Source organism: Triticum aestivum, chromosome 7D (assembly GCF_018294505.1).
Source record: "Triticum aestivum cultivar Chinese Spring chromosome 7D, IWGSC CS RefSeq v2.1, whole genome shotgun sequence".
NCBI classification, from domain to species: domain Eukaryota; kingdom Viridiplantae; phylum Streptophyta; class Magnoliopsida; order Poales; family Poaceae; genus Triticum; species Triticum aestivum.
The window spans coordinates 490,705,508-490,730,096 of record NC_057814.1 but is presented as its reverse complement, the minus strand read 5'-3'; the positions used below and the strand labels follow the sequence as shown (position 1 = coordinate 490,730,096).

General features: G+C 45.2%; 4 protein-coding genes across 6 annotated transcripts; 2 read left to right on the top strand and 2 right to left on the bottom strand.

The window, feature by feature from the left end:
- The first annotated feature begins 802 nt into the window (after positions 1-802).
- LOC123165513 (E3 ubiquitin-protein ligase RGLG5) lies at positions 803-6,775 on the top strand. 2 transcript variants are annotated; one of them, XM_044583174.1, is made up of 12 exons: positions 803-821; positions 1,943-2,166; positions 3,263-3,347; positions 3,866-4,006; positions 4,113-4,226; positions 4,355-4,452; positions 4,566-4,645; positions 4,746-4,851; positions 4,940-5,067; positions 5,173-5,443; positions 6,163-6,219; positions 6,311-6,775. In XM_044583174.1, the coding sequence occupies exons 2-12, from the start codon at positions 1,966-1,968 to the stop codon at positions 6,389-6,391; spliced, it is 1,362 nt and encodes a 453-aa protein (XP_044439109.1). In that variant the 5' UTR covers positions 803-821; positions 1,943-1,965; the 3' UTR covers positions 6,392-6,775. The 2 variants fall into 2 exon arrangements, with proteins under 2 accessions (XP_044439109.1, XP_044439107.1); XM_044583172.1 differs by lacking the exon at positions 803-821 and adding an exon at positions 862-1,283.
- Positions 6,776-8,039: 1,264 nt separating this feature from the next.
- LOC123165512 (E3 ubiquitin-protein ligase RGLG3) lies at positions 8,040-14,659 on the top strand. Of its 2 annotated transcripts, none has more exons than XM_044583170.1 (12): positions 8,040-8,385; positions 9,387-9,618; positions 10,665-10,749; positions 11,129-11,269; positions 11,958-12,071; positions 12,186-12,283; positions 12,426-12,505; positions 12,592-12,697; positions 12,777-12,904; positions 13,012-13,273; positions 14,018-14,074; positions 14,160-14,659. In XM_044583170.1, exons 2-12 carry the CDS (start codon positions 9,406-9,408, stop codon positions 14,238-14,240), a joined length of 1,365 nt encoding a protein of 454 aa, XP_044439105.1. In that variant the 5' UTR covers positions 8,040-8,385; positions 9,387-9,405; the 3' UTR covers positions 14,241-14,659. The 2 variants fall into 2 exon arrangements, with proteins under 2 accessions (XP_044439105.1, XP_044439106.1); XM_044583171.1 differs by having other exon boundaries at positions 8,040-9,199.
- Positions 14,660-14,707: 48 nt separating this feature from the next.
- Positions 14,708-16,560, bottom strand: LOC123165514 (fructose-bisphosphate aldolase 5, cytosolic). Its single transcript, XM_044583175.1, has 3 exons — positions 16,273-16,560; positions 15,498-16,183; positions 14,708-15,399 (listed from the first exon to the last, which is right to left on the bottom strand). The coding sequence occupies exons 1-3, from the start codon at positions 16,298-16,300 to the stop codon at positions 15,031-15,033; spliced, it is 1,083 nt and encodes a 360-aa protein (XP_044439110.1). The 5' UTR covers positions 16,301-16,560; the 3' UTR covers positions 14,708-15,030.
- Positions 16,561-17,178: 618 nt separating this feature from the next.
- LOC123165515 (protein transport protein SFT2) lies at positions 17,179-19,994 on the bottom strand. Its single transcript, XM_044583176.1, has 5 exons — positions 19,873-19,994; positions 19,543-19,787; positions 18,639-18,906; positions 17,795-17,899; positions 17,179-17,573 (listed from the first exon to the last, which is right to left on the bottom strand). Exons 2-5 carry the CDS (start codon positions 19,740-19,742, stop codon positions 17,463-17,465), a joined length of 684 nt encoding a protein of 227 aa, XP_044439111.1. The 5' UTR covers positions 19,743-19,787; positions 19,873-19,994; the 3' UTR covers positions 17,179-17,462.
- Between the last annotated feature and the right edge of the window lie 4,595 nt (positions 19,995-24,589).

The following is a 24,589-nucleotide window of genomic DNA, read 5'->3' as shown; positions in this document are numbered from 1 at the left end:
AGGCAAGCTTCTCCTCCCAGATCTGCGGGCCAAACACCCCAATCACACCCACTGGAGCCCCCTTGGCATCTTTCCCAACAGCCGCCATCGTGTACCCTTGAACTGCAATGGTGGCCATGGAGTAGTGGTCACCTTTCCATGCCACTACGTGTGCTTTTTGGCAGATACACACCCACCTCCCTGCGTCGCAGTATTCCCAATGGCACGGTCCTTGCGTTGTCCAAAACTTGACCTGTGTAGCCGTCTCAGCAACACACTGTGCGAAGCTTGCCTTCCTTCGTGTGGTTTCAATGCAAGGGCCGTGCCATTGGGCATACTGTCCTGAATAGTGTCTTTGAGTTCACGAAGGAAGGCAAGCTTCTCCTCCCAGATCTACACACCCACCTTCTTTGCACAGTGTATCCAAAACTTGACCTGTGTGGCCGTCTCAACAACACACTGTGCGAAGGACAAATCCACTAGGTGTGGTTTTTGGCAGATACACACCCACCTCCCTGCGTCGCCCCGCGGTACGCAGGCCAAAACGCGACGCATAACGCAATTCACGTGGCCTGTGTGGCCGTCTCAGCAGCGCACGCCACCCATGAGCCGGTGAGCGCCGCCTAATTTCTTTCGTGAGGACCAGGTTAACTACACAAACGCTCCGCATGAGTTCACCGTAGCTAACTACCAACCCGGAAACCAGGACTGCGACGCGCCAACCACCGAACAAATAACGCCGCAGTCCACTGCTCTAGCCCCTCCGTCGCGCGCGGGCGCAGCAGAGAAAAGATCCCTCCCTCGACCTTTTCGGCGCCAGTGGATAACCATCGTGCAATCCGGTAATAATTCCAGCACACTACGGCTCTCAAACTAACCTTTCCCCCCCGGTTGGTTGGTGCCTGCGGATGCCGATGACGGAGACGAGTGCGCCACCAAACTCATCCGTCCGAGCTCTCCACATCCGTCCATTGAATACTACTCCTAGTTCCGAAGCTTCGGATATCGCTTTCAGATAGAGAGCGGAGGAGGAGGGAGGGACTCAGAGGAGCAGGGCGCGAGAAATCTTTGCCGTCTGGCCCCCGCTTCCAGTGCCAAGTGCCAACTGCATTGCCTCCCGGGCTGGCGATTGACTTGACCCGCGCCACCGCTTCTCCGCTGATTATAGTTTATCTCGTCGTGCCGGGCGTACAAATCTTGGTCTCAGCTGACTCGGCCTATCCCCTCGTCCCCGCTACTCCACCGATCCTCTTCCCTCTCCCGGAGCAGTGGCCTGCGCTGCGACCTTGGACGCCGAGAGCAGGGTAAGCCCATCCCTGCGGATTGCTGATTAATTTGGGGATGCTGTTGCGCGCGAGAGAATTCCGGGTGTTCGTTTCTTGGGGTTGATTGATTCTGGTTCCGCCGCCGCACCGGCAAGTATAGTCCCGTATCTCCCCACTCCGCCTCGCCTCCGTCTTGTTTCTTTCTTGGCGAGGGTGCGGGATGAAGCCAAGTTCTCCGTGAGTCAGCCCACGAGGTGTTTGGATCTGATCGTGTGAGGCGGTTCGTCGAATGCTCCTAAGTAGTAGTAATTGGCGGTTTTTTAGATGATTATATTTGGTATTTTTGATAGGTCGTTCTCTGATCTCGTTCAGACCTTTCGATATGCCCGATGCTTGTACTACTATGTAGGAACTGGGCCTTCTGCGATTGCCAGTCTCCAGTTTGGCAATGAGGAGGAAATGTGGGGGTGGATAGGGGAGGCTGTGGCTGTTTTAGGGTGTGAAACTTGCCAGTTTTGGATTAGAAAGTCACCCCTCCCTCCTCGAATTAGGAATTCGTCAAAAAGATCACATGTAATTGATGGATGGATCATGTTCTGCAAAAAACACTAGGATTTCTTGATACATGCGTGAAAAGTATCTGCTTTGTTTCCAGCTAGCTGTGTACCCAAGTACTCACATTCTCTTCTGTTCACCAGGAAGTTCAGCCGAGTGTTGAGGAATGGGGCAAAAGGACTCCAAGCCGTCGTATAACTCTGGGAATTCAGCCAACGGGTACAACTCGAGGTATGCAAACACGCCCTCCAGTTACAGCCCGAGGTATGCCTCTTCGGCGGGTAACAACATGCAGCAGCCAGAAGCACAGGCCAGGCTGCAGAGGAAGTATTCCAGGATCGGCGATGACTACCGTTCCGTCAGTCAAGTATGTATTGATGGCCTTTTGTGCCTTAAGTTCTCTTGTTTTCCTTTCCCAATTTTTGATGCATGGTTTTCAACTTGATGTGGCTGAATGGTACTACCATTCATCTTATTCAGTCGTCTCAGGTGGATTTTGGAGTGTAAACTATCTTTGGTAGAGTTAGTTTTATCTATATGAGTATTTCAAGAAGGATAGTGCTTTAAGTATTCAGGTCGAGAAATCAAATTAAATTTTGCATCAGCAAAGGAAGTTATCTCTTGCTCGATATGAGTATTTTCTGCAATGTTGCAACCATTTAAAAAATTCAAGCCACCTGCATTAATCGTGTTCTTTTCAATTGTACTAGCTTCGGGGACATACAGTCTTGTCTTGTATAATTTGCACTTATTTTCGGCAGTGAATGCATTTTTCATGGGCCTTCTTCTTCTACAATGTTACTTACAAGTGTGCAATTACTTACAAATATGAGAAGCCGTACGATAGTGTATACAGATTTTGGTTCTCTTCTAAGTCCTAGCCTGTCATATTCTCAGCATTAATTTGACTGGCATGGCGATTTAATGATATGGTACTGTCCAAGTGTACTTTGTCTGACATTCTATCAATCTTAGTCAGTTTTTGTTTGTATGGTAGGATTCCTAATCCAAGGTTTGATGACGATAAAATAAATTTTCCTGCAGTTAGATTTTACTTCTCCAAAGAAACTGACATCTTCTATAAGATGTGACTGCTATTTACTTTCCAGTGCATTTTCAGTAATAACCTTGATATCTGCAGTCAGACTTGTGGATCATTAAGCTGACAACTATAACAATCAACTAAATTGGGTAGTCCCATCTATTAAGGGCTTTGCTACTTCACCCGCACAAAAGACAAATAACTACAATGCTGATACGGAGCTGCAGTAGTATACTGTTATGTTATGAAATATTATTGGATTTGTATATGCTTAAATGAAATTGGATTCTACCAGCCTATGCATTTTCCTCTAGTACTACAGCCCAGATGACAGTTACAAGAGTCTTCCACATATTCTTCCTTTCCATTGTTGTGTTGTGAACTTAAAACTGAAAGCAACACCTTTTTTACACTGTTACAGGTGACTGAAGCTTTGGCTCAAGCAGGCCTCGAATCTTCAAATCTTATTGTAGGCATTGATTTTACAAAAAGTAATGAATGGACAGGTTAGCAGCTGATCTTTCTGCCTTTTGACTATAGATGCATATTCTTTTTTGCTAATGCTTGCTTTGGGGTCCACTGGTGCCTATTATTTATTAATAGGTACTGCTTAGTAGAATACTAGTTAGTTGCCCATATAGTTTGTGGTTTTGCTATTGAAAAAAAACATTTGGTATGTGATGTCAATGGTATTCCAACTTCTATTATAAAACTTTTGTCAGGCGAAGCCACATTATGCACATGAATTTCTTTAGATGAAAGGCAAGCAATGAAAACATTTCTGCGTTTGTATTGTAGAAAGAATGCCCCCCCCCCCCCTGTTGCATCTTATATTGATAATCATCTATGTCAGATCATAGTATTTTCATTTAACTTGCTATAATTTTCCATTTAGGTAAAAAAAAATATGACTGCTGCTGTCTACATGATATTGGAAACATTCCAAACCCTTGCCTCTATATGTGACAATCATCTATATCATATCATAGCATTTTCCTTTAACTTGCCGTGTTTTTCCATTTAGGTAAAATTTCCTATAACCGCCGCTGTCTACATGATATTGGAAACACTCCAAACCCATATGAGCAAGCCATATCTATTATTGGAAGGACACTTTCAGCTTTTGATGAAGACAATTTGATTCCCTGCTTTGGATTTGGTGATGGTAAGCTTAAGGTTCCAATTTTCTTTTTCATTGACCACTTCATGGATTTTCAACAAAATGTCTAAATGAATGTATTGAATATAATGTTTCCTTTCCCTGCTGGCAGCATCAACTCATGACCAGGAGGTATTCAGCTTTTATCCAGAGAACCAACCATGCAATGGATTTGAAGAGGCATTGGAAAGATACAGAGAAATTGTTCCAACTCTTCGATTAGCTGGTTTGTTTAAGTAATCACTTAATGTAGATTTCATAAAAGTGAAGAGAGGAACAAAATTGCTACCAGAAATAGCTAAGAGTTCCCACAAAAAAAGATGTACGGAAATAATCTGGATTTAACTTGCACAGGACCAACATCTTTCGCTCCAATAATTGAGACAGCAATTGGGATTGCAGACAGCACCGGTGGTCAATATCATGTTCTTCTGATAATTGCTGATGGACAGGTGCACCACAGTTTCACCAAGTTGTGCTTCTTTATAGCCATTAAATGATGGTGACTCTTGCATGTCTTGCTTGTATAACCAGTTTTCACTCTGGCTAAAATTTCTGCTGATAGGTTACTCGAAGTGTGGATACACAGTCTGGGCAGTTAAGTCCGCAGGAGCGGGATACCATTGATGCTATAGTGAAAGCTAGGTACTTGATTCAGGGTTTTAAAGTAACACCTTTATATTCTACCAAGTCAATCCTCCTAAACAAATTGCACACAATAACATCTATTTTGAAAATATTCCAGCCACTTTCCCTTGTCTATTGTTCTTGTTGGGGTCGGTGATGGACCATGGGATATGATGCATAAGTTTGACGACAACATACCTGCTCGGTCATTCGACAATTTCCAGGTGATTGCCATACAAATTACATCCAACCTTTAGCTGTTTTTCTGGTTCTCAATAACTAAGACGTGAAAGAATACTTAATTTCATGCAGTTTGTGAATTTCACGGAAATTATGTCAAAGAGCATAGCAGCTGATAGAAAAGAGGCTGAATTTGCGTTGTCAGCATTGATGGAAATCCCTACGCAGTACAAAGCAACACTTGATCTCCAACTCCTTGGGTATTCTATGTTTTTTCAACCTCAGAGTCAAGTAGAACAATGCTTTGTGCTTGCAGAGACTATATTGCCATCTGACCACTTTCTTCGATTCTTCCTCTGTTTCAGCCGTCGCCAAGGAATACCTCCAAGAGTTCCTCTGCCTCCACCAACAAGGACTCCTTATTCACGGTCTACTAGCTTTGACCAACAGTCTGGTGTTTATTCACGGTCTAGTAGCTTTGGTCAACAAACAAGTGGGTTTCAGCAATCAGACAGTTTCAAACAGCGACAGCATGGAGCTACAAGGAGGCCTGACAGTTATTCATCAGAAAGTTCACAGCCTGCGGCTTCAAGGATACCGGACACTTATGCATCAGAAAGTTCAGAAAGCACACTTGTACGTATCTTTTCGTGTTTACACTGTATTCCCACCATTTCATACCCATATATGAATAAATAAAACTGTGTAGTAAAAATTAACTTTATCTAGACCGCCAAAAAAGCCTGATGGAATCTTTTTAACCAATACTCTTGCACGTTCAGACCTGCCGATGCTAAGTGTTTCGGAGGTCTGTGAAAACAGCAAATAGAAGTTAAAAAAATTCTCAAATAATTTCCACTACTAAGGACAGTATGTTTAACATCCATGCAAAAGTTTAACTTCAAAGTCGAAATACCTTGCAAGATATAAAAAAGACAGATACTTATTGCAAAGTATTTTGAATTTGAAGTTGATTTACATGAACTTACCCGTCTGTAGTAGCCTCTTTTTTTAACTTTTTTTCAAGCTGACGCAGCACATCGTCACGGAGTTTGTGTATTTTCATTGGATATGCCCCTGAACTTCAGTGCTTGGAATACTATTTCAGACAACACTGCTAGTTAAATTTGGTTTATCCTCGGTTCACTTCTGCCTGTAAAATATTTATTATCTTTTCCAAATGTACACTGTAGCTTGCTATTGTACTTTGACACATACACTTGCATATTGTGGCCACATGCAGATCGTTCCTCTTCCGAATGCTAAGTTTGTGTATACTGACAAAGTTTGTGCTAACTGCCAGACCCTCTAATTTTAGTGGAATATGAACTAAGCCTGCATTTTTGTGCATGCAGTCATGCGCCATATGTATGGATAAATCAAAGGATCTTGCATTTGGATGTGGACATCAGGTTCGAAAATATTCCCTTACTTTCCTGTTTCCTCTGAACATTTATTCACAATTCTTGTTGTATATACTAATTGCTAACACACATAATTCAGACTTGCTATGACTGTGGGAAAAATTTGGTGCGCTGCCCTATGTGCCAGCAGCACATAACCACCAGGATCAGGCTGTACTGATTAAAAGCTGATCTCCTGATGCTTTTGAAGCCTATGGCGTTGCCAATACTGAAGAAGCTCGGTGGAAAATGTTCAGAATCCGCATAAATTTTAGTGTTCTTACTGCAGTTGGAGTGTCTTCAATTAGCTGGTGATTTAAGGCCCTGTTGGAATGAAGGGTTTATTCTCCACCCCTTAAGGGAAATGTGGATTGAACTGTTTCGGTAAAATTTCTGTGTTCCAAAAGGGCACTGAAGAATGTTCCCTGGAAAATAATGTACATATTGCTGTCTTTTCTTTCTCTTGTAAATAAAATGAACAGTAGAGAAATTTCAGGATGAACCAACTAGGAAGACATTTGCGTTGTATATTAATTAAAACCTATTATAATTGTTGAATATTCAATTTTGTACTCATTTATTTCAGTATATTTTTTGCGTGTATAATGTAAATACGACGAACACCCGAATATTTGAGGATGGACCAATCAATCTTGTCTGTGCTGAGCTGATCATACATCTTATCAGTACTACTGATACTCATAGTATTACTGATACTCATTTTTTCCATGAAACAAGCTCAAACATATAAAAGTGTTGCACTCACTTTCATATACCATCAGTAGTTCTGGTTAAATAAGAGCAAATTTGAGGGAGAGAGAATTTGAAGTACATGGTAGCAAGGAAGAGCATATATATATCTGCATGAACGTACGAATCTCGGCGCTGTGCGGCGCCTTGTGCACACACACGGGTTGCACCGAGGTCTTAGGTCCGGGAAAGATTTGGATTACTCCTATGAAAGTCGGTGCAACCACTGAACCACATAGAAGGGAATACCACATATGACACTTTCTTCAAGTTCACCATGACATTCGAGATGCGAATACTCACGTAGATCTTCAAAGAAGAGATCTCATTGAGGAGTGGTGGACATGGAATGGGCAACAAGACCACTAGTTCCACCTCTATGTTTCATGTCATGTGTGTTGAACTTTGTTTTATGTTTGATGAACATGTCTGTTGAATTTGAGCTTGTGGATCGATGAACTATGTAATTAAGCACTAGTATTTGTGTTTTATTTGCTTTGGATTAATTTGAAATGAGTTTGATATTATCCTTTTGGATTTATTTTGTTGAACACGCTTTAAAATGTTGGATAGTTGAAGAAGGCCAAAATTTTAGGGCACCAGTTTTGCATCATCTGTTACGACAGAAAAATATTTTTGGTGTCCAAAAACCTTTTCTCTCCTGCCCTAAAACTATTTTTAGGCATTAACTTTTACATCACCTGTTGGAGATGCTCTAAGGAGGAGGAGAGAGAGAATTCAGCCTAGATCATCCATGCAGGCTTGTTCCAAACAAAAGGTACTCCCTCTGTCTCAAAATATACTGTATATTAGTTTTGTCCTAAGTAAAACTTTATAAACTTTGACAAAAGAAATGTCAACATCCACAACACCATTTGCCTCCGTCCCAAAAATTATCAAGTTCACATCATATATACATTTGGTATTTTAAATATTCATATTTTCATGTAGTTGGTCTTTGAACAATACTATTATGCATTAGATTTTGGGATGGATCGAGTGCATACTTTTCCTGAAAGTAAACGAATTTCTTGTTTACCCACTAAACCAAATCCTCATTAAATATTTAATCATGTTTATTATGATTTTTTAAAATTCGCTATCTTGTAGTACAAGTTTGCAAAGATTCTAATCATACAAAATATTATCTCTCCTGTGGAGATGACCGAGCAATTACTAATCCATCTGTCTCTGTCTTTCATCATTTTACAAAGCTTCGGATATTTGCCTCCACTGCCAACTGCATTGCCTCAGGCGATTGACTTGACTTGGCCACCATTTGTCCCTAATTATTATGTACTTATTTGCCTCGTCGTGCGGTGCATATATGATATATCTCGCAGCTAAGCGGCTGCTCCTCTACTCCTCCTTGTCGTCGGGCTGTTGCCGTGGAGCGGAGACCTGCGTTTTGATACATAGAGCAGAGTAAGAAGCCTTACCCATGGTTGTTGTGCTCATCTTGAAGTGGGGAGAGGGAGATGATGGTTTGTTGGGGTTAATTATGGGTTCTGCTTCTGCTCCAGCAAGTCTAATCTGGCCTCTGCCCTCTCTGCTCTCGTCCCTTTCTTGTTACTCACCCGTTGGCGTTTTAGGTAGGTCGTTGTCTGATCTCGTTCTGTCCCTTCGAGCTTTCTTAATGAAAAGGGTAGAGGGCCCTCCGATCCATATTATTTGTCGTTTATTTATTACAAATTTGTACTAGATTAGCGACAATTAATATGGATCGGAGGGAGTATTTTTTGTTTTGAAACGTATTGTAAATTTCTTTGTCATCGGCTTTTCGTGTTAGAGGCCTTGGGGCCACACTTTCTTGGCGTGGCTTCGTGTTTGTGGCCGAAAATCTCATTTATCTTGGTGGTCCGCTTTTTGGTTAACTTCTATGATTTTCTTCTAAGTTGATGCTACAGTAATATTAATCTAAAACTGTTACTCCCTCCGTTCCTAAATATTTTTCTTTCTATAGATTTCAACAAGTGACTACATACGGAGCAAAACTAGTGAATCTACACTCTAAAGTATGTCTATATACATCAGTATGTGGTAGTCCATTTGAAATCTGTAAAAAGACAAATATTTAGGAACGGAGAAAGTTTGTGTATGGTTTAGCAGTTTATATTATGCTCTCTTCCTGCCGTGACAAAGTTCGGCCATGATTATCATGATCATATCATGTTGTATTCCTTATGAATTGGGTGATTCAATTGAGAGCTGGTGATTTTTCCACCATAGTAAGTTACCGGTAAGCATTTCCATAAGAATATCACCTATATCGATTCCACTAGCATCACATTTTATTTCAGAAGTTTTCATGAAATCTAGTAAAGCAAGTAAACTGATGTATGCACGAAAACCACATGTCTTGTTTCCAACTAGTTAGTGTAGAGAAGTACTTACTGATCATTTCATGATTTTCATCCATTCACCAGGAAGTTCAGTAGTTGAGGAATGGAGAAAAAGGCCCCCAAACCTTCATACAACTCTGCTTATGGTTACGGGAATTCATCAACAAGGTCTAACTCGAGATATGCAACTGCACCCCTGGGTTTGAGCCCGTGGTATGCCTCTTCTGCGGGCAACAATGTGCAGCAGCCAGAAGCACAAGCCACTCTGCAGAGGAAGTACTCCAGGATTGGTGACGACTACCGCACTGTGGCTCAAGTATGTATTGATGGCCTCCCCTGGCTCTCTAATTTTCATTCCCAACTTTTGATGAATGGTTTTCATCTAGATGTAGCTGAATGATACCATTCATCTTATTTAGTCATCTTATGTAAAATTTTGAATGCAAAGTATATTTAATAGGAATATTTTTATCTATAGGGGTTTCAACAAGTATAGAAACCATAATAGATTTTCATCAGCAAAGGAAGTTATCTCTTACTAGCTATAATTATTGCTCTTCCAACCATTTCAAAATTTTAGGTCACCCGCACTGCCATGTTCACCTTCATTGTGCTGGCTTTGGTTTCATTAAGTCTTATGAGTGTATAAGTTGTACATCTCCGGTGAATGCATTTCTGATGGGCCTTCTTCTTTTACAGTCAGGACTTACTTGATACTTCCTCCGTCCGGAATTACTTGTCGCTCAAACATATTAATTACTAATTCACTGAGTGGTCAATGGTCCTAATACCTAGTTAAAATATGAGAAGCAGTACACCTTAGTTTATATAGATTTTAGTTTTCTCCCACATCCTAGCCTATCATATTCTCAGCATTTATTTGAGTGACCAGATGATTTAATTATACAGTATGATACTAAGTGTACTTAGTTTGACAAAATGTATAAATCTTAGTCTCTTCGTATGGTGTTGTGATGATAAACTATTTTTCCTTGCATTTGCATTATATTTTTCCAAAGAAACTGCCATCTTCTATAAGATGTAACACTATTTACTTTTCCTTGCATTTTCAATACAGACCGTGGTGTCTGCAATCAGGCTTATGAACTAGTTAAGCTGATGGCTATAACAATCAAACATTTAAATCGGACATCAATTCATATTCTGCTACTACACCTGCATGAAACATAATTACTTAAAGTATTCAGATGGTGCTGTGGTAGTGTACTGTCATGTCATCAAACATCATTTCAGTTTTTTTGTAACTTAAATGACACTGCCTTTCTATCAATACATGATTTTTCCTCAGTTCCCTTCATTTATTGTGAACTTAAGACTGAAATTGTACCTTATCTATTGCAGGTGACTGAAGCTTTGGCACAAGCCGGTCTTGAATCTTCAAACCTTATTGTAGGCATTGATTTTACGAAAAGTAACCAATGGACAGGTTACAGACTCACAGTTGATCTTTCCACCTTTTGACTTTGGGTGCATATTTATGGTTTTTATGCTTTGCTTTTCTGGTGCACTGGTATAGCTATTGTTTACTACAGTTAGCTGGATGCTAGTTTGTTTCCCATATAATTTGTGATTTATTGTTAGTGAAGAAAGCCGTTTGGTCAATGGCTTCCCAACCTGTCTATTGTAAAGCTTTTTTCAGGGGAAACCATGATATGCTAAGAAGTTTCGTTAGTTAAGGAGAGCTAGCAACGAGGACATTGTACTTTAAGGATGAATGCACCCCATGTTGCTTCTGTATCCCATAATAATCTATATTAGACAATAACATTTTTTATTGAACTTGTTAAGCTTTTTTCATGTTACAGGAAAAAATTCCTATAATCGGCGTTGTCTGCATGATATTGGAAGAACTCCAAACCCATATGAGCAAGCCATATCTATTATTGGAAGGACGCTCTCGGATTTTGATGAAGACAATTTGATTCCCTGCTTTGGATTTGGTGATGGTAAGCTTATGGTTAGTTTTCTTTTAAATTGCTCACTTGGTGTGTTTCCAATAGAAAGTGTAAAGGAATGGTATTGAATAAGAGCATCTCCAACAGCATCCCTATAATTTGGTGACCCAAAACCAGTTTTAGGTGTGGAGAGAGAAGTTTTTGGGTCACCAGAAATTTGTATGCTTTTCCGGCAGCCCTATAACTGGTGCCCTATAATTTGAGAACAACATGAAACAAGACGATCGGACGGCAGGGGGGCGGGAGGCGGATCCGACGGCGGGGAAGTGCGGGGACGGCGACATGACGCTCGGGGATGGCGGCATGGGCGGATCCGATGGTGTGGAGCGCGGTGGGACGGCTGGAATTGGGCGGGACCGGCTGGCACTGGCACGAGCTCGGTGACGGTCGTGGGGGTCTCGGCAGTGGCCCCCAAGCGGCGGAGCTCGGGGCGGCCATGGAAGTGCGCGGCAGTTGGGTTCCCACCACTGCGTTTTTAGGGCAGCTACTAGTGCTGATGCAAATTTGCATCACTTGTAGCAATTTTTGCATCATGACCTTAAAATTTTGCATCACCATATAGCTATAGGGCTGTTGTTGGAGGCGATTTTTTTATTCCAAAAGGCAATTTTTTGCACCACAACTGCATATTTAGGGTTGCTGTTGGAGATGCTCTAATGCTTCCCTTCCCTGCTGGCAGCGTCAACTCATGACAAGGACGTATTCAGCTTTTATCCAGAGAACCGCCCTTGCACTGGATTTGAAGAGGCATTAGAAAGATACAGACAAATCGTTCCAACCCTTCGATTATCTGGTTTGTTTAAATAAACATTTAATGTAGATAGATTTGGTCTTCCTTTATTTTCATAAAAGTGAGTTCCCACACCAAAAAGATGTACTGAAATAATCTGGATGTAAACTTGCACAGGACCAACATCTTTCGCTCCAATAATCGAGACGGCAATTGGGATCGTGGACAGCACTGGTGGCCAATATCATGTTCTTCTGATAATTGCTGATGGACAGGTGCACCACAGTTTTACCAAGTTGTGTTTTTCTGAGTGGCATCCTCTTTATAACCATTAAATGGTGGTCAGAAGAAATTCTTGCAGAGTCTTAGTTGTATACTATATCCAATTTTCACTCCGGCTAAAAGTTCTGCTGATAGGTTACTCGAAATGTGGATACACAGTCTGGGCAGTTAAGCCCACAGGAGTGGGACACCATTAACGCTATAGTGAAAGCTAGGTATCTGATTCAGAACTTTTAAGTAACACCTTGATAAGTCAAACCTCCTGAACAAATTGCACACAATAATATCTGTTTTGAACCAGCCACTTTCCCTTGTCTATTGTTCTTGTTGGGGTCGGTGATGGACCATGGGATATGATGCATAAGTTTGATGACAACATACCTGCTCGGTCATTCGACAATTTCCAGGTACAAATTACATCTAACCTTTAGCTGTTTTTCTGGTTCGCAATAACTGAAACATGAAAGAATACTTGATTTCATGCAGTTTGTGAATTTTACGGAAATCATGTCAAAGAGCATAGCAGCTGATAGAAAAGAGGCTGAATTTGCGTTGTCAGCATTGATGGAAATCCCTACGCAGTACAAAGCAACACTTGATCTCCAACTCCTTGGGTATTCTATGCTTTTTCAACCTCACTGAGTCAAGTAGAACAATGCTTTGTGCTTGCAGAGACAATATTGCCATCTGACCACTTTCTTCGATTCTTCCTCTGTTTCAGCCGTCGCCAAGGAATACCTCCAAGAGTTCCTCTGCCTCCACCAGCAAGGACTGCTTATTCACGGTCTGCTAGCTTTGACCAACAGGCTGGTGTTTATTCACGGTCTAGTGGCTTTGGCCAACAAACAAGTGGGTTTCAGCAATCAGACAGTTTCAAACAGCGACAGCATGGAGCTACAAGGAGGCCCGACAGTTATTCATCGGAAAGTTCACAGCCTGCGGTTACAAGGACACCCGACACTTATGCATCAGAAAGCACATTTGTACGTATCCTTTTGTGTTTACACCGTATTCCCACCATTTCATACCCAGTTATGAATAAATCAAACTGTGCACTAAACCAACTTTATCTACACCGCCAAAAAAACGTGATAGAATCTTTGTTAACCAATACTTTTGGATGTTCAGACTTGCCGATGCTAAGGGTTATACAGGGGAACTATTAGGTGAAAATGCACTATGCTGTGCAAATAGCGTTTACAAGTTCCAAAAATTCCCAAATAAAATTCATCATCAAAGTCGAAATACTTTGCAAGATACAAAAAAGGCAGATGCTTATCACCAAGTATTTTGAATGTGAAGTTGAATTTTTTACATGAACATACCCTTCTGTAGTAGCCTCTTTTTTTAGAATTTTTTTAAGCAGTCACAGCACACTGTCATAGAATTTGTGTATTTTTATTGGATATGCCCCTGGAACTTCAGTGATTGGAAATCCTATTTCAGACAACACTGCTAGTTAAATTTGGTTTATCCTCGGTTCACTTCTGCCTGTAAAGTATTTATGCTCTTTTTCAAATATAATACACTTTAGCTTGCTATTGTACTTTGACACATACACTTGCATCCTGTGCCTACATGCAGATCATGAAATAGTGTTCCTCTTCCTAATGCTGACAAAGGTTTTTTTTTTTGCGAATATAATGCTGACAAAGTTTGTGCTAACTGCAAGACCCTCTAATTTTAGTGGAACAGGAACTAAGCCTTTGCAATTTTTGTGCTTGCAGTCATGCGCCATATGTATGGATAAATCAAAGGATCTTGCATTTGGATGTGGACATCAGGTGCAGAAAATATCCCCTTACTTTCCTCTGAACATTTATTCACAATTCTTGTTGTATATAGTAATTGCTAACACGCGTAATTTAGACTTGCTATGACTGCGGGGAAAAATTGGTGCGCTGCCCTATGTGCCAGAAGCACATAACCACCAGGATCAGGCTGTACTGATCAAAAACCAACCTCCTAAAGCTTTTGAAGCCTATGACGCTGTCAATACTGAAGAAGTTCGGTGCAGAATGTTCAGAATCCGCATAAATTTTACTTGTTGTCCATAAATTTAAGCGTTCTTACTGCAGTTGGAGTGTCTTCAATTAGCTGGTGATTTAAGGCCTGTTGGAATGCAGGGTTTATTCTCCATTTCCCGCAAGGGGAATGTGGATCGATCCGTTTCGGTAAAATTTCTCTGTTCCAAAAGGGCTCTTACTGTCCATACAAACCATTGAAGAATATTCTGTGAAAATAATGTACATATTGCTTTCCTTTCTTTCTCTTCTAAATAAAATGAACAGTAGAGAAATATCAGGATTAACCCATTAGGAAGACATTTGCATTGTATATTAATAAAAACCTGTTATAATTGTTGAATATTCAGTTTCGCACTCATTTTTTAATTATATTTACACCAGAATATTTGAGGATGAACCAACCAATCTTATCTCTGTTCAGCTGAGCATACATGCTATCTGATATTCAATTTTTCTCATGAATCAAGCTCAAACATATACTAAAAGCGTTGCATTCACACTTTCATATATACCACTTATATATCATCAGTAGTTCTGGTTAAATAGGAGAAGGGGAAGGGAGAGAGAATTTAAGTACACGGCAGAAAAGGAAGAGCATATATATCTGCATGCACGCACGAATCTTGGCGCAATCCATGTGCCGCGCCGTGCGCACGCACACACGGGTTGCACCGAGGTCCTAGGTCCGGGAATGGCGCGGGAGCGACGGTGCCTTAGTACTTGTACCCCGCGACGTGTAAGCTCTCGGACGCGGCGGCGTCCCCGCCGGCGGCGGCGCCGCCGTACTTGCCGAGCGTGGCCTCGGAGTTGCCCTTGCACCGGGCGAGGAAGGTGGCCTGCGCGTCGGCGACGTTCTCCTTCTTGCCGGCCCACTTCTTGATGGTGCTCTGCTGCAACGCCCGGCCGAAGGAGAAGGTGAGCGTCCAGGGCTTGAGCACCACCAGCTTGTTCATGGCGTCCAGGTTCTGCGTCGCCTGCTCCTCGCTCTGCCCGCCCGACAGGAACACCACCCCGGGCACCGCCGGCGGCACCGTGCGCCGCAGCGCCGCCACCGTGTACTCCGCTATCACCTCCGCGCCAACCTATGCACACGACCATTCACAGCACGATCAGCCATGCAAACGAAGACCATGAAGATCATACATAACTCTGAAGGAAGTAGGGAGAGGGAGGGACGTGCCTTGGGGCTGTCGGAGCCGGGGGTGACCATGTTGGGCTTGAGGAGGGTGCCCTCGAGGAGGACCTTGTGGTCGTTGAGCGACTTGTAGACGGCGGCGAGGACGCGCTCGGTGGCGGCGGCGCAGGCCTTGATGTCGTGCGGCCCGTCGGTGAGGATCTCGGGCTCCACGATGGGGACCAGCCCGTTCTCCTGGCAGATGAGCGCGTACCGCGCCAGCCCCTCGGCGTTCTGCTTCACGGCGAGCTCGGACGGCTCGGCGCCGGGCCCGATCTTGAGCACGGCGCGCCACTTGGCGAAGCGCGCGCCGGCCTCGTAGTACTTGGCGCAGCGCGCGCCCAGGGAGTCGAGGCCCTGGGTGGTGGTCTCGCCGACGGTGCCGGCGATGTCCACGGTGCCCTTGTCCACCTTGATGCCCGGGATGACGTTGCCGGCCTTGAGGATGTCGACGAACGGGGTGCCGTCGGCGGCCGTCTGGTAGAGCGTCTCCTCGAAGAGGATGACGCCGGAGAGGTACTCGAGCGCGCCGGGCGCCGTGAAGAGCATCTCCCGCAGCGCCTGGCGGTTGGACTCCACGTTCTCCACGTTGATGCTGGCCAGCCGCTTCCCGATGGTGCCCGTCGACTCGTCCGCCGCCAGGATCCCCTTCCCCGGCGTCGCGATGTACTTGGCCGTCTTGATCAGCTCATCTGCACATTTCGCGACGTAAAAAACCATCAGCAAGCTGCACCACGAGCGCATGAAAAGCATACAGATATGCCAAACACAAGGCAAGAACCTGCGTATTTCCCGACGAAGGCAGACATGGCGGCGGCGACCGTGTCGGTCAGGAGGCTCCGGGACCGGCGGCTGCAAAATCCAAACGCTCGGCTGCTGTGCTCGCGCTTTTTGTGAGGTGGCTGTGCGAGCTATCTCTCTCGCCTTATAAACCCCGGACGGGCGGAGGATATACCGAACGGCCGAGGGGGATCTGTGATGCACGGGCCACTGGCTCGCGCGGCGCCGGTCACTCGTTGGGGGTCGGGGGGATAGGGGGGGCGAGCCGCGCCACCCAAACCCACCTCCGCCTGCTGGCCAGACAAAATACTAGGAATACAATTTTCGCAGCTAAGAACACATACATGTAGACACCATGGAAGGTCGATCCAAATAAAAACTGAACAAGTGGTTGTGGTGGTGATGTGGACTCTATCCATGCAGGGTGAACGTAGGGCTGGCCGGATTTCTTACACGACACGAATGTATCATCAGATGGTGGAGCATACATATATGTATTTCATTTCCCCGCTCTGCCGTGGGGATATGTGAGCTGTGGTCCAGTGTAGAGTGAGAGAGTGAGGTGCCACCACGATGTGTAATGTTGTAAGCCCACAACAATGTTTTCAGTATTTTCTGAGGCATCGCAATTTGGAAGATATTTAAATTGGATCTTTTGATGCAGTCCAGGGCTTTGGTGTACCATCGCCCAATTTTCGGTAAGTCGTGATGCATGGCCGTTCTTAGTTGGCGGAGCGATTTGTCTGGTTAATTCCGTTAACAAACGGAGACCTCAGCCTGCTAACTAGCTATACAGAGCCATCCCTCCGCAGCTAGCTTCTTAGAGGGACTATCGCCGTTTAGGCGACGGAAGTTTGAGGCAATAAGGGTAATGTCATGTAACCAAGGCAATACACGATACAAGATCGAATAGAAGGCATCATACCACAACATTCCTAAATTCACAAACTATCTCTCTGTTTGTTAAATTTCGATTCCACACGTCTCCATAAAGAACAAATCATCTCATCGAGCAGAGTTTCCATGGAATCAGTAATACTATCGGTAAGTTGGACATGCATGTATATCTGTGAACACAAGCTCCAAGGTCATCTTTGACACACTCTCTCCATGTCAAAGCAAAAGCCAAAAAATGTTACTGAGCTGAAACACAGGCTGAGACAGATGGGTGAGAGCAACTAACGGGTGAGCTCATCGCCCGAAGCATCTCAACACTGAGGCCACAAGGGTAGATGACAGAAACTTCATTCCAGCAGATCCACCAGGGAAGTATGAGATGGCATAGTATACTAGCGCAAGGATCTGAAAATAGAAGAGTTTTGTTAGCTCGAAGTTGATAGAAGTGATCGAATGCTCGGTACACAACTGCCACCAGAACAACGATGCCACAAACTGCAACTTTAAGGGGTTTGATGACCTATTCACATGCTACAAATTCACAGTTCTCTTCAAAGTTGTTCCTGTTGCTAGCATCCAGAGAAGGGCACAATAACAGCACAAGAGATTGTGGGAGAAATTCTCACCTGAAGACAAGAGAAGAGAACAGAAAGTATGTAGCTATGGAGCACCATTGACACATAGATGGTAGCAAACATGCTGCCAACAAATCCAATGGTGAAAGGTAACCTCTGGAAAAAATTAAAACACCTTCAGAAAATGTACCAAAAACATATTTATTTTCGAAATATAACAAAAGTTAAATATATAGAATATAAGATATGAACTAATTAAATCAACAACCCAGTAACTTCCTATAAACTGTTGGAATAAAAAAAGTATGACATATGGGAATAAATAAAACCCAAAATGTGCATATTATTTTGTGAAAAGAAAGTATGTTATCATCTAAAAACACATCAATTTTAAAACAAAGAATATATTCAGTTATTCACTAAGCACGCCTTTGACATGGAACAATAAAAAACAATGCACATTCGATCTTCTGTAGAAAAGCGCTCAACCATTGGTAGAAAATCATTGACAATGCATTTTTCAGGTTGATGTTTCACAACTGGATGCTCACTTGATAACATCAAATTATCAATGCCTCAAGAACATGCTATGTTACTGTACAAATTTGACCATGTATTTTTCCTTTTCTTTTTTACTTTCTTCAAAGCAGAGGAATTGTTTGATCATTACTAGAAAAATACAAGTACAAAATGCTCTCCCAGCAAAATGTTTACAATACACACTATATACCTTAACCAATATCTTCAAGGAGAGAATTGGATGGAAACAATCTAACATGTGCAGTTTGTGGTAAAATAGAAATTATCAAAAGACAGAAGAAAACAGCACAAGTTTTGTTGAACAGTGATTCCCAGGAATGGTGCTTATTTAAGGACAAGGAAAATGAATTGATACCTCTCTGGAAATCATATGATAGAGCTGATTCTTGGGCCCTTTCAATGCAAAGAAAGATCCAATGATGAAGGCACATCCCATCGTGAAACAGATTGCAAACTTTTGAGGCATTATTACCATGACTGGCAGGAATATTGTGAACGCGATGAAAACTAGGAAAATGCCACTGGCAAGAAAAAGACCGAAATACATGAGAGATTTGCCAGATGGAACACTGCTTGTTGAGGACTGGAAGCTGCCAGGGAACCCTCTAACTCCTTTAGATACCCTGGAGAAAATAGAATGGCAAGGCAATCAGCATTCAGCAAAAACTAAACAGTTAAAAGAAAGGTTAACTAGAGGTTTGGTCAATGCCATCTTCTATGATTGTTCCTCTAGTTAATCTTGAAGAGCTGTTGTGATGTTTAGCTTTTCAAATTGCTTTAGAGCTAACAATTAACAAATGTCTTTCATATGTATGACTCTAAGCAGCTCGCCATTACAAAATGAATCACGATGGTGACTTGCCAAAACATAGATTCCTTGATTGTCTATACCTAAGAAGCGACTAATTCAGCCCAACACCTTGCTCCTGACTAACGATCCTCAATCACGATTTGAGATAACCAGAAGAAGTACAGTGCTGGCTAAGATTGATCTAATTGGCCAATGCTAAGAAGCTATTTTACAATAGTAGCTCTGGAGTAAAAGCCTGCGCAAATTCTTCTTTTCGCATGTAACCAAAAAGAAACAGCACCGAAGCAATCTCGATCCACATGGAGGCGATCCGGGAAGCGCTAAGCTACTAGCAATTTATTCATGGCACCGGTAGTTAAGCTTAGCTGGGGAGAATCCACCGCATCCCGATTCACTCGCGCAAACCCTAGGAGGAGGCGGAGTGACGACGAGAGGGGGGGTTGCTTACACGCCGAAGGTGCCGGTGACGCGGTCGTTGGCGGAGCGGACGGCGGCCTCGATGTCGATCCCGAATCCTCCGCCGACATCCTCCTCCGCGGAGCGGGCGGCGGCGTAGGAGTTCCATTCCGCGAGCAGAGACGGCGGCGGCTGCGAAGACGCCGCCGACGAGGAGGGCGAGGGCCCAGAGCCGGAGAACCACGCCTGCATCTCGGGCCCACGCCGCCAGGGAGTAGAGACAGCCGGAAATATGCCCTGTTTTTTTTTTTTGAGGGACGGAAATATGCCCTGTTTACTTGTTACGAACCCCTAAAAAACAAAATTGTTACGATTTGCTCACCTAAACGATTTGTTTTAGCTGGGGTGCGAGTGCGAGACTCCCAACCTCGTGCATGTGTCTTCCCTTGCCGCCCTGGACCGCCCTGGCCTCGGTCGCAACTCGCAAGCTCCGAACCCATCTGTGAGTCGCCGCCGTATTTACTTTTCCAACCGCGGTCTGTGTTGTGTGATTTGGACATATATATATATATACATATATATATATATATGTGTGTGACAGAGGAAGAAGAAAAATGGGGAAACGAGACGAGTGGCTTACAAGTGGGACACTCGTCCACCTCAGCCGGTCAAATATCGAGTTGGATCTTCGGCACGTAAGAGCAACTCCAGCGCGCCGCGTCGGTCCTGTTTTTTTTTTTGCCGTGTGCCCAACACAAGAGACCCATTTCATGTCCGCATATAAATTTAAAAGGCCTGCGGTCATAGATCATGCCAACGCCCATGTCACCGCCTAAAATTCATGCCGGCATCATGTCAGCAGCCCGCATACAATGCCAGCCTCCAAAAATACCATCACAAAGTTCATGCCAGCACCATGCCAGCGGCCGGCACACATGCCAGCATAAAAAAAGGTCAGGAGCAACCACGCCATCTCGGCCATGGTCATGCCAGCACACTTGCCGGCATACAAAAAAGGATGGCGCGTCCCGCCATAGATCACTCGTCGTCGAACTTGAGCATGTCGGCCTGCATCTTCTCGAACCATGGCCTCTTCCTCGACGACACGGTGTTGAGGTCCACCTTCATGATCTCCCCCTCCCCCTGTCATCATGCTAGCGAGAGCCACTTCTTTCGCCTTGGTCTTGGCATTGGCAGCCTCGATCTCGAACATCTTGGCTTGCTTCTTCGCCTCCATCTCAAGCCTCCTCCTTTGGATCTTCATGAAGACGTTGATTTGCTCTTCCTTGTCTTGCCAACGCTTCTCCTCCCTTGAGTCCTCTTGGTCATCATGCCCTCCACGGTTGCGATCAAGGCGATCGACGCCGCATCCCGCTTGTACTCCTTCTTGGAGTTGGTCTTCCCCTGCGGTCATGGCTTCTCGCCCTCCCCAACCTCCTCCACGGCTTTCTTCGCCCGACGTGCCATGAGGGCGGCATATTGCGCCTTGAACTTCTCCTCCCCGTTGATGACCCTCCCACAATGGGAGAGGTTAAAGGACTTGTCGTCATGTTGGACCTTGAAAGCCTACAAAGCTTGGAACGCCTACAAATGGATAGCATGCAAGCATATGAGCAAATGGGTATGCAAATGGACATGCAAGCATAAACGGGGTGAAAATGAAGAGGGCCGCATGCATACCATGTCTTGCATGCCGATGCCGCTCACGGGGTGTGCCTTGATGCTCTCAAGGGTGGCACAAAACTTGTTGCACTCTTGTTGGATCACCCTCCATAGCTTCAAAATGGACACCCACCCGGGCGTGCTTTGCATTTGGTATGGCTCAAACTTCTTGCGCTCATGGTACTTGTCGGTGTCAAAACCGGCCGATCTCGGGTAGGGGGGCCCGAACTGTGCATCTGAGGATCGAAGGTAACATGAGACAAAGGGGACACGATGTTTACCCAGGTTCGGGCCCTCTTAATGGAGGTAAAACCCTACTTCCTGCTTGATTGACTTTGATGAGTATAGGGGTTACAAGATTCGATCTACCTCGAGATCGTAATGGCTAAACCCTAGCTGTCTAGCCTATGTAAATTCTGATAGCTAAACGGACTAAACCCTCCGGTTTATATACACACCAGAGGGGTCTAGGGTTACACAAAGTCGGTTTGTGAAGGAAGGAAACTACATATCCGGACACCGGTCTTGCCATCCACGCATAGGAGAGTCCTGTCCGGACACGGGGGAAGGTCTTCTGCCTTGTATCTTCATGGCCCATCAATCCGGCCCATATCACACAGCCCGGACACCCGAGGACCCCCTAATCCAGGACTTCCTCAGTAGCCCCTGAACCAGTCTTCAATGACGGCATATTCGGCACGTGGGTTATCTTCGGCATTGCAAGGCGGGTTCCTCCTCCTGAATACTTCAAAGCAGTCTCCTGAACAAAAGAACTATATCCGGCTCTGTATAATAGTTACAACCCTTAACCATGAAGGCAAGATATTTAATCAAAATAATGTCTGTCAACTGACAACTTTTCGACAAAGCGTCACGTCTGGCCTTTTTAACATTTTGAACCGTTTATTTGCCCCCCGCTTTGCGTTTCGAGGCACAACCTCTATTGACACATCTTGTCAAAACAGAGATCATGTCCGCTTATCGCGGGATCCTCATCAATACGGTTTGGGTAATCCAGCCGTGCCATTCGCATGACCCCTTGGGAACAGGCGAGTTTTAAGGCTTGAGGGGGGGAAGGCGTTTGATATTCACTGCCTATATAAGAGGATAAAGATTCCTCTTTTCTCCCCACGCCTTCTTCCTTCTTCTGCTTTCCCATCTTCAAGCTCCAGCGCCCAAACTTCAATCTTTCCACCGCCACCAACCTCTCCAGCCATGTCCGGATCTGGTTCGAAGGGCAAGTGGGATGCCTCCTCCGTCATGGAGAAGGACATCAAGGAGCTCCGGGAGGCGGGATATCTGTCTGCGGACATCGCACACAGGCTCCCTGCCAAGGAGCAAATCATTCCCACCCCGGAGCCCGGTGAAAGGGTTGTGTTCATCCCTCACTTCCTCCGCGGGCTAGGGTTTCCTCTCCACCCCTTTGTTCACGGCCTCATGTTCTACTATGGGCTAGATTTCCATGATCTAGCCCCAAACTCTTTCCTACACATCTCAGCGTTTATCATCGTGTGTGAGGCGCTACTCCGCATCCCTCCACACTTCGGCCTATGGCTAAAAGTCTTCAATGTGAAGCCGAAGGTGGTCGACAGGTAGCATGCGGACTGCGGCAGCGCCATGGTGAGCAAGCTCCCCAACACCACTTGGCCTAAAGGGGCCTTTGTGGAGACCGTCAAGGTGTGGCAGCAGGAGTGGTTCTATATCACTGAACCCCGCAACACCAAGCGGGCGGCTGCTCCTGAGTTCAGATCCAGGCCCCCTATGCGGCTCGCGTCGTGGACCAACAAGGGTCTGGACTGGGGATCCACGACGGAAGTGTTGATGCCGCAAAAGCGCATCACTAACATGATAAGCAAGAACACTAGTCTCACAAACGTGATTCAGGTGATGCTCTTCCGCCGGATCCTTCCCTGCCAACTCCGGCCCTCCCACATGTGGGAGTTCAATCCGGAAGATCCGCGGACCCTGAAGCACTTCTTCGGCACAACGCACGAAGATATCTGGAAGCTGCTCTTCAAGGCCCAGAAGGCGTGGCCGAAGAAGAACGAAGACATCGGCCTCGACAGCGAGAACCCGGCCACACCGGAAAGTGTGTTATTCCTGAACATACATTCAGTCCATAAATTCTTAGGCATAATGAGCTTTCCATCCCTCGTTCAGGGCTGGATAGTGAAGGCGGAGCGGATCAAGTGTCCGGCACCGCTGCCAGAAGATCTGGCCACTCCCCAGCTGACAAAGATGCAGGTTCCGGCGCCCTATCGGGCGCCGGAGAAGAAGGCCAAGAAGAAGAGCAAGGAGGCCAAGGGCAGCCTCCACCGTAAGGGTACTTTGGACGCAGTGTCCGGAGAGACTGATATCCCCTCCTCCCATGAGGGAGATGAAGACGAGGAGGGGGAGGAGGAGGAGGAAAGTGACTCCCCTCTTAAGGGGAGGAAGAAGAAGAGGGCAGCCTCCATAGACCCGGAGGAGGGGGCGTCCAACAGGGGGAAGGTGACCCTCTCGGACGGTTCGGATTCAGAGGCCGAACCCATCCCCAAGAGGCTTCCAAGGGTGAAGCTCCCGGCTAAATCGTAAGTACCAAAGGATTCATTACAAGTATTCGGTCCTTTATGTTTTTAATATAACATATTATGTTGTGTGTATTTCAGCCCCGCTCGCGACCACCCCGACCCTTCACTATCTGAGGGGAGTTCTCTGCTACCCGAGATGGCAGAGAGCAAGACGCCTCCGCGAGCCTCTCCGCCAATCATCGCGGATGACACTGAGGTGTTGTCCCGAAGGACCTCTCCAGGTCGCGGAGAGGTGGGCGAGGCTACCGAAACGGCGGCCGAGGGTAATACCTCGACTGATGAAAACATGGGGGGTGCGACCCCCATGGCGACCGACGGTGGGGGCCCTGACCAGTCCGCCCCCAGCCGGACATTATTCCGGAGGCCCATGCGGCTCCGGAATTGGGCGAGCAGCCCCTTTGAAAGAGGGGGGAGCATCAGCTCCGGCGGTGACCTCCACTAATCCGGAGGCGCCGAATGCTCTGGTGGAAGCACTACAATGTGCTTCCATCATGGAGGAACACCGCACCCTGATGGGTTCGATGGTCGAGAAGGTTCAGTCCGCCAAGAGCGGGCTGCACGAAGCCTTCACCAGCCTACTAACAGGCTTCGAGGTATGCGACGTAATGCTCTTAGACGCTTTTTATATAAAGGAAATATACATGTATATAGATAGTAGCCCCTGAGACTCTGTTTGGTTTTTGAAAAAGGCCGAACAGAGGATCACATAGTATTCGGTAGAGGTGATGTACTTATCCATTTTATAACAGGCTTCCCTATTGGCGGCAACCGCCCAGGCCGCCGATGTTTCCGAACTTAATCGGAAACTAGAGTTGGCCAATGACGAAATCGGCCGCGTGAACAAGTGGTTCGATGAGGCGCAAGGTA